The sequence below is a fragment of the Gymnodraco acuticeps genome, unplaced genomic scaffold, assembly GCF_902827175.1.
Source record: "Gymnodraco acuticeps unplaced genomic scaffold, fGymAcu1.1, whole genome shotgun sequence".
Lineage (NCBI taxonomy): Eukaryota > Metazoa > Chordata > Actinopteri > Perciformes > Bathydraconidae > Gymnodraco > Gymnodraco acuticeps.
Genome location: NW_022990295.1, coordinates 3921853 through 3931418, shown reverse-complemented (window position 1 = coordinate 3931418; position 9566 = coordinate 3921853). Strand labels below are relative to the sequence as shown.

The 9566-nt window shown below is 43.2% G+C and overlaps 1 protein-coding gene across 1 annotated transcript; it reads right to left on the bottom strand.

Moving 5' to 3' along the window:
- Positions 1 to 8: 8 nt before the first annotated feature.
- On the bottom strand, positions 9 to 2114 carry LOC117550084 (ankyrin repeat domain-containing protein 50). The gene has a single exon (XM_034222384.1). It carries the CDS (start codon positions 1994 to 1996, stop codon positions 419 to 421), a length of 1578 nt encoding a protein of 525 aa, XP_034078275.1. The 5' UTR covers positions 1997 to 2114; the 3' UTR covers positions 9 to 418.
- Between the last annotated feature and the right edge of the window lie 7452 nt (positions 2115 to 9566).

Below are 9566 nucleotides of genomic sequence, written 5' to 3'. Positions count from 1 at the left end.
AACATGAATACTGGTATTTTAAAGTATTTATTAGGTATTCAGCATGATTCATACATTGCACAGTGAATTTATTCAAGCTTAATACATGCAATATTTCTTATAATCACAGAAGCAATATCAAATCCATTTAATCCCATACAATATAAATGTTATTTATGTGTGTGAACAAAATTAATTTCCATTGACTGATAATATTCATTTATAAATTATTTAAAATATATATTAGCAAAAATGTAAGCAGCTGTATGCAACTGAACAGATAACTTTGAAATATTTGTATTAGTTCACATTGAAAAAACACATGAACTGCACTCACAAGCAAAAGGTTAGTATTTCTCTCGATAAATAGAATATACGACGAAGCAATCAAATTGCATTGCTGTAAAATTGTCCCCCACCTGCTATTTTGTTGCTAATTCTAATGGAGGGTGGACTGAGATGAGCAGCTTTCAAACTCACACTTCACTCCGCTGATGCTGTCGACGCTCGGCTGGCTGTTGACCTGCTGGTGTGTGTGCGAGAAGGGGAAAGTTTCCGAGCGGGAAATCTTCCCTCGGCCGTTTGAGGAGCCAGATGAACAGTCTATCACCATCCTCATGAAATCTGGTGCGGTGAATCGACGCAGCAGTCTGGTCCCCAGGCCCATGAACCCCGGGGTGCGGATCTCCCCTCTGGCAAACAGCAGCTTGTTGTGCCGGTCGGTCTGGCCCAAGCTCCCCCTCTCCTGCTGCTCTCTTCTGCTTGATGGAGCCAAGTCATTAGCTTCTTCTCTCAGTGATTTGACATTCTCCTCGAGTGCCCTCCCCGGCTGACTCTTGCCGTTTGAAAGAGGTTTTGGCACAGAGACAGATTTGTCAGCATCATTTGTCAGGCCCCGGGTGTTCCCTTGACATTCAATCTTATCTATCAGGCATCTCTCATCCTGTAGTGAGGCTCTCTTTAATTTGCTGGCTGACAGGCTGATGCCATGTACATCACCCTGATAAGACTGCTTTCTGCTGCTCAGAAGGTCCAGGTTAAATGACTTTGCTTTTCCCCAGAGAGGAAAACTTACTGGGGTTGGCTCTTGGAGTCCAGTGTCTTTCTGGCTTGGCTCAGGCAGAGAGTTCAGTGTTTTAGCTCTTAGCTCTTTAAGCTGGCAGTTCTGCAGTTGTTTAGTAGTGAAGAGTACTTTATGATCCCCCTCAGTCTTGCTTTTCTCTATCTGTGGAGGCAGAGCCCAGCTTTGGCGATAGTTGTCGTCTTGAGACTGGCTCCTTGGACATCTGAAGCGGTTCCACAGCCCATTGCTGTCTCCAATCTTCAGCTGTCTCTGAAATACTTCGGGTAGTTTGTCTTCGTTGTTAATCAGCTGCTTGGAGAACCTCTCCAGAACATGCCGAGGAAGCCTTTTGGGCAGCGGGCACTCTCCTTCACTGATGGTCGCTGAATCAGCATGTGGATCATCTGTGCTGACGCCTCTCCTGCAAGGAAAGTTCAGAATCTGCAAACACTGTTTGTGTCCAAAAAACCTGGCCACCTCAATGGCGGAATGACCAGCGTTATTGGGTCTGTCCAGTCTCAGTCCAAGTCTTTTGAAAGCCCGGACAAGAAACTCCAGGACCTGGCTGTGCCCAGAAAAGGCAGCATACATTAGGGCGCTGTTACCCCAGGCGTCAAAAACTTCTGGGTCAGCATTGAACTGCACAAGAACCTTGACAATGTCCAGATGACCCACCTCACAGGCATGGCTCAGGGCAGTGCGACCGTCCTCATCCTGGCAGTTGACATCGGCCCCTTTATCCAGCAGCAGCCGGGTGAACTTGGCCCTGGTCCCGGGGTCTTGCAAGCAGACAGCGTACATGAGCGGGGTGCGGCTGTTTTCTGTCTTAGAATTGATGATGCGTCCGTCCATGGCGTCCAGGATGAAGCGTGCGAGGTGAACTTTACCGCCGTGCATAGCATCTAAAAAGGTCTTGGTGCCAGAGCCCTGGCGTAAATCTTTCGGGCGCATCATTCTTGAACAGCTACTTGTGGAGCCGAGCCTTCAAGTGAGCCGAGACAAAAAGGTGAAAAATCAAGAGAGGAAATGTGTAGCAAGTTCTTGGAGGCTCTCTGTGTTGACAGTAAGTGCATTTACTTCAGAGTAAGACTCGGAGAGGAGCTGCCGGTGTTTTTATACCTCCCTCCCCACATGCTCTACCCACGTTGCCTAGGAAACAAATGTCTGAGGACCATTATGCAGTGGCAGCATCCATTCAGCCCAAGCCCTCGCTGCCTGGAGAAATATATGCTATTTGAACAGAATAATTACTCATGGAGAAAAAAAGATTCCAGTGTTTTACATTTGAGGTTAAATGAACTTAAATGCACTATTTTCTATCCGAACCATAAATGAACCTAATCAACAAATACTGGTTGCTGATAGAATAACGTTTTTTGTTAATATGCATTGTGTTATGTCCCATTTAAATTCAAGGCAACACTGTTATAAGTAATCTTACCAATGGTTTGAGGAAACCTTCAAAAGGGAGGGAAGGGAAACATTTTCTCCAGCATGCCTTTTAAATGCTGCATCTATCAATCCACAATGTAGTTCTGGTTGTAGTGTGCTTTCTCCGCAAATCATAACATAGTTGCAAGTTCAAATTATTCTACTCTATTATGCCTGTCTCAAGGTTTTATATGAATGACTCTTTTTCTTCGTCATGGAAAATAGCAAATCCAGAGAACTCCACAAGAAAATACTTTTTTATTGGCTTATGGATGTTATGGAGGACATCAGCATGAGTATGTTTTGGCTTTAGATGAAGTAAAATGACAAACGTCCTTTTGTTTGTTGTGGTATAAGAGTATGTTTACTATTTGTCATTTAAGCACACAAGCTGCTCTTTTCTGCATATATTAAATAATACTTTTTTCGCTAACAACCTTCAAACTTACTGAATGTTGTGCTATTACCTTCAAAAGCACCACATTTAAACACTTGTCACCTACATCTTTTGTCACGGCTTGCATACGAAAAGTGACATGGACCCCTTGTAAGCAGCTGTCTCACCCACAAGATCAACATTTCATTTTAATTGCTAATATACATCTCAGCAGGGCCATAGCTGTGCAAAACGCTAGAGGTGAGAGAAATATTGCTGAGTTTCCACCTTCTTCACTGTTCCCCATCCGGCTTCATTAAACCCTCAGAGGGTTATTTATACAGCACTGTTACGTGCCAGGCAGGCTGTACTTGTGTGGTTTTCTTTCCCACCTGTGTTCTCTCTTCTCCCTAGAGGTTTCTCAATACTCTAATTTCCCCTCCTCGACTCCTCGACTCCTCGACTCCTCGGTCCTCCGGTAGTGACCCGGAAATGAATTTCAGCATGCCATGTTGAAGGACATCTCATTTCTCTAAATGCACTTCGAGGACCGAGCATCGAGCATCGAGGAGGTTCTCTGGAGGAGCTCTAACCGAGGAGACACTAGCCTCATCCCAATACCCCTCCTCGACTCCTCTCTTCCCCTCCTCCGGGACTTGACCCGGAAATCGATCAAGACACGCCATTTTGAAGGACGTCCCAATAGCTGAAATGCACACGGAGGAGTCGAGGAGGGGTGAGGGAGGAGGGGTGCGGGAGGAGACGAAAGGGAGGATACACGCGAGCAGACTATGCGGAAGTGTTTTCACTACTCGCGTATAAAAGCCCCGCCCCCACCTTCATAGCTGGTCGATTTCAACAGAGGAAAACCGACAACTGGAAGATGAGTGGAAAAGCGTCACATAAATGTAGAAGTGCTCACAGCTCCCGTGGGAATTATTATGTGGCAATTCATTTCTAAAAGGCTTTCACATTACTATAATTATATTTTTATTAAATGTAGGCTACATTTGACACCAAAACGGAACACAAAAGCAGGACCAACCATCATTGAATTCCTTGGACTAACAAGAGGAAAGATTCATTCATTTAAATAATATTTAACCAGAAATGGGCCGGTTCTAAGGGGTTATTCAGTTAAGCCCGATGAGAGGGGATACAGCTGTGCACGTCATCATTAACAGACGTCGTTTAAGAGTGACGTTTGAGTGAACGAGGACATCCCAATTAATACCTGAGGACTCCTCTGTCCTCGGCGTCACCTTCCTCGTGTCCCTCGCTCGCATCTTACGGAGGCGGAGCTAAGATGCAAGGAAGGGACGCGAGTGAGGGAAAGGAGGAGTCGAGGAGGGGTATTGGGATGAGGCTACTGATGGGTCCTCCACGGCTCCTCCGCGGATGCATTTCCGGGAACGGTGGAGGCTTGACGCGCGGCCGGACTTATCTCAGCCAATCACAGCTCTGCATGCATCCCCTGGATATTATTTTAGAAACTGCTTTAGTGCTTCACATAATAAAATGTGTGTAGCCTGATTATGCTTTAGGAGCTGTGTGTGTGGTACAGTGTGTAGGTGTGTGTGTGGTACAGTGTGTAGGTGTGTGTGTGTGGTACAGTGTGTAGATGTGTGTTGTACAGTGCGTAGATGCGGCGGACAGACGGGTCTCAGTTGGTTTGGTGTCCTCTGCTTACTTTTAATACTTGTAAATACAACCCTTTGGCCCGTAATTTCAATTCCCCATTTCAGCGACCAGAGAGAGGGGGGGGAAAATATCCAGTCTCTGATTGTGTTACGTTATTATGAGAGTGCTCTCATACTTTAAATTGTATATATTTATATAAATATATTTGTGTGTGTGTCCGCATCTGTAGCCTGTTATTGTCTCATTATACCGCACTCTCAATGAATTCAAAGTAAATATGTGGGGGAACAATGTTCAGCTGATCTAACAGAGATTATAAAATACAGCGCTATGACAAAACACTCGAAAGCTGATGCAGCTGTTGCCACGTAATAATGAACGGACGTCGCTTTTAATATGACCGCTCAGAGGAGAGGAGGTTCTCATTTATTTAAACGTCTGCTGCTTCCCCTCCTCTCTCATCGGTTCCCGGTCCTCCGCTCGCATCTCCTGTGGGCGGGACTAAGTCTCGAGGAGGGGAGTCGAGGAGGGGACATTTAAGAATTGAGAAGCCTCTCCTGTCTTCTGCACAGCTAATCAGCAGCTGATCGGTATATGCCTGTGCACCTGAGTCTGATGGCTGATTGGATCCTCTCACCCTCAGCTGGCCTATCAGCAGCCAGGGCCGACCATAAAGGAGGCACCCAGGAAGTCTTCTCTCTCTCTGACCCTGGGCCTGTTGCTGATCAAGGAGCCTGCAATTGACTGCCTTGTTTAGAAGCTCATTCTACTTTGTTCTAACCTTTGTTAATGTGTCTGTGTTGAGAGGTGGGGGAGTTAGGTAAGTCTGGGGTACCCTGTACATTTCTCATCACGTAGGTAACTAATGTTACTACACACTAGATTAGCGGATTATTAACACCCCTGTATTCTGTTTTGTTCAGCTTTGAGTAGTTTAGTTAGTGAGGGTTTTTGTTTGAGTTTTGGTTTCAAAGGATAGATGTAGAGATAGGCCTGGTTTTGTTATGCTTATTTATTTTGTTTGGCACAATCTCCTTTGACTCCTCCTCCTCCTCACACAAAGAGTATTTCTGTTAAACTTCTGTTCAGTTAGGTTGTTCAAGGAATAAACCTTTTGTCAAACTTTACGCTGACTCCCTCATAATTATTGGTTGTTGTGTGTTATTGTCTCCAGGTCCTCTAGACCAGTGGTTCTCAAACTTTTTTCACTCATGTACCCCCTTTGAAAAAAAATTCAGCCAAGTACCCCCTGATCAGCGCAAAAACTATTTGTTAAGGAAAAAAAGCCTATATAAAGAGGTGCAGCGCTGCACCATCAGTGTCTGATTTATTAAAACATCAACCTTGTAACTGAGAAGCACTTAAATGCTACATTTCAAATGTTGACAATCCATCACTAAATTCATGGCAAACCAATTTTAACATCATGCAATAACACTAAGACGACATTAGTTGCATTGAACTGATCTTTTTAATAAGTTGTACAATGTAGTGAAACATGGGCTTGTGCTTCACTGAGGATCTTTGTCATTCTGACAGGGAGGCAAACTGCAGTTATTACACTTTGCGTTTTGAAATATGTGTAACTCTGTTAATATAAAACCCAAACTGCTCAAACTTCCTTACTTTTCCTAAAATTGGTATATTTATTTATTTATTTATTTTGGGGCGTGGGGAATGAAGAGAAAAAATATAGTAGCATTTTATGAGCATGGGATTTTGACCCCTCATATAAACATATGCATAATGCTGCGCTATACTTTGCGGCCACACGCCGTTGCCAAGCAACGCTTATTGTTTAGGTGTCCTTTGATAAGCAGGCAGTTTTATAATTAACTAGAACTAGCTAGATCTGATAGATTTGGACATAGAACGCGAGTGAAGTCTAACCGGACGCGAGAGAGAGAGATCAGAGATCTGATCAGCGGAGAACGGAGAACACGCAGCTCTGCATGATCACAGCTCCGCCGCTGTGACGGACCGTTGAGCCGAGCAAAAATACACTTAGAGTTAGACCTAACACACTTAGCTAGTTTATCTACTCTGGAACTAGCTAAACTAGTTATAAATATATTTATTTTTACTGTCGGGTCACTTATTACAGGTTCAGCGAGCTGCACGAGACTGACGGGCTGTCAGGAGAGGGAGAGGAAAAGAGAGCACCCCGTTTATTTTTCCCATTTTATTATCCAGAATTACTGTAAACCTTTGAATTAAGTAGTTAAACTACTATTAGTAGTTTGTGTAAATGCATGTGTGTATAAATTATACGTTTTTGTATGATTTTAGTAGAAAAAATAAAAAAATGTTTTTTTTTTCATTAACATCAAAGAAATCTCACGTACCCCCTGCAGTACTCCAACGTACCCCTAGGGGTCCGCGTACCCCCATTTGAGAACCACTGCTCTAGACCTTAGTGGGGACGTAACAAGCACTGAGAGTCATTCACTCATCTAAACATTTCTGAAATGTATCAACAGTCATGGGTGTCTTTCAGTGAATGGAGGATTCTGTTACAGAAATATTTTCATGATGAACAAACATCATCGCCACATCATTTTAAAAGAAAGTCATATCATGGCAACATCTCAATAGGTTTAAATACTTATAAGGCCACACAAGATTTAGCTTTACAATGCCCAGATATTATGGCCTTCGTATTGATACTTTCAAAGCGTATTTTACATAGAGAAGTGGACAGTTGAGACTCTTTCCAGTTAATAAAATAGCAAACTTGAGTCGACAGACATTGTTGCTTTGAGCTCAATGTAAACATAAGGCAATGAGATTGCTAACATCTTGGCTTAATGTTTTCCATTTTCCTTAAGTGAGTTAGCATGCTAAAGGCACATTAACTCCTGTTCCAAATGTAAAGGCAACTTATTGGCTGGTCTGCGTTATTCATCCAAGTTGATTATTGTAAGTACTGCACTGTTTCTGGACTAAAAGATGAAAACTGAACTCACTAACATGGTGCTTTAAACTGCTAGATAAAACAAGTTTACAGTGTTATAATATACACTGTCACTGTCTCACTGTTGGCAATCAACTCCTGGCCTTGTTTGCATGCTTTGTGGATACAAAATTGCATCCTGCAGAAGACACCTCTAGGATGCAACATACATTGTGTGTTGCAGAGCTTGATAAAACTCGGGTGCTTTAGTTTGAACGCTCTGAGACTTAGCCGCTTTTTCTGAGGACAGTTCCCCCACAACAGATTTGAGCTGCCTGGACTGCATGAATCCTTTCAGGCAGGCTGAAAGCTACACTTGAGTTTGTGTGTTGAAGTGTAGATGTCAAAACTTCTGAGCTTCATGTATCACTTTAAATACTGTATATATTTTTGGTCCACTGAAGCACACCAAAGGGTACAGGAAAGAGCAAATGCATAGCTCATTGCATGATATTTTATATGACCTTATTGCCTTACAGTGTTTTGAATCGGTATACAGAAAACTGTCAAATTATATATTTGAAATTAAACACTGCCATCTATTCACTGAATGTAGAAAATGGGCCAAGCGGAAATTAATTAAATGTGGATGAAATATTCAGAATGTGAATGAGTTGGTACCATGAGACTTGCTAATTGGGCAGATGTATGCAATAAGGCAGAGATGTCATGGTAATACCTGATCTCCCATTCATTGCGGGCCCGGCCCAAGCAGAAGCCACTTTGAATGCTTGATTAGAAATTAAAGCTAGTGTCAAGTTAAGGTGTTATCCACAGCAATAAATGTCTTAATTAGTCGCTTGGGAGAATGCACCTTCAGTGCCACTAAATCAACAGGTTCTGTAGAGGAAAACTAAAAACAAAACACTGAGCTGAACCCCCCTGGTAACTCCACTTAGCTACCCACACCTGGGCCTGAATATGCGTATGAGGAGATGGTAGGAAATGAAGTTCAACGGCGAGCAGATTCAACAAGGCCATTGCAAAATATTTTCTCAACATGCCCTCACATGCCCTCATCCTCCATGGACTTCTTTATATTCTGCCAGCCAATTAAGAACACCTGAGAAGGACTGTGACTTTTTTTGTACTTTATGTCCAAATGAAATCACAACAAAACACAATATGACTTTGTTTCCTCACAGTTATGCAACATCTTACAGGTAGCTCTGTCATTTGAGCAGCAGGGGACAAGAGCTCCAGCGGGGAAAAAAGCACTAAATTGATGCATTCGTATTGAGCAAGAACAATCATGTGTCTGTGTGTCCACCCAGCTCCTCTAATGCCCTTTGATTTGATACAAGGATTTCACACGCATTCGATTCCAGGAAAGAGGCAGCAGCTGGCCGGCTGTGACTGTGATCACGGTGTGCTTGTATCATCTCTACAGTGGATTGTTGTCTACAGATAACAAAGAGCAACAGCATAATCTCTTGAATTATCTTTCCAAAATTAAGAATACACTTTGTTTCCATTTTTAACAAAACGTATCTCAAAGGCAGACTTTATTAATTGTTTTATTTTAAACTTAGGGCTGATAAGGCAAGGCAGAGTTGGGTTGAGGACAATTACATAGAGTTACAGGATTGAAGCTGAGGACCCTGACAGCCCACCATGAGCTGCCACTCACAGGGGCCACTGATATGTTATTGGCCATGAGGCGGACCCCTCATTGTCTTTGCTCTCATCAATTATCGCCCTGACTCAGGCATGCCAGTCTGCCACAACCAGATGGTAACAGTAGCCTGTTCCCTCAGTCTTTCGATTTAAGAGGCTCTAATACCAGTTCTCAGCCAGAGACATTGTGGACAACAGAAAATTAGCACCTACAGCCTTACTGCCCTGTTTTTTTGCCATGGCTATGGTGGGGGGCAGCTCAAGAAGAAAAGCACTGCAGAGGCAAAGTGCATGTGCAAATCAAGACTTGAATTACTTTAAAAGCAATCATATATATTATATCACCACACTGCATTACAGATGTTCCAACTTTAATCGTCACTAGCAGCATACGTCTCTTGGGATGGCAGGTCAGTACACTCTGGTCTGTTAAACCCCGAGCCTGTTTTTCAGGTTTCAGGCTCGAAAATGACATTCCCAGAACAAATGACCATATCTTCCCTTCT

Bases quoted from the DNA above. Each gene is read 5' to 3' on its own strand.
- LOC117550084 (XM_034222384.1), bottom strand. From the start codon at position 1,996: ATGATGCGCCCGAAAGATTTACGCCAGGGCTCTGGCACCAAGACCTTT.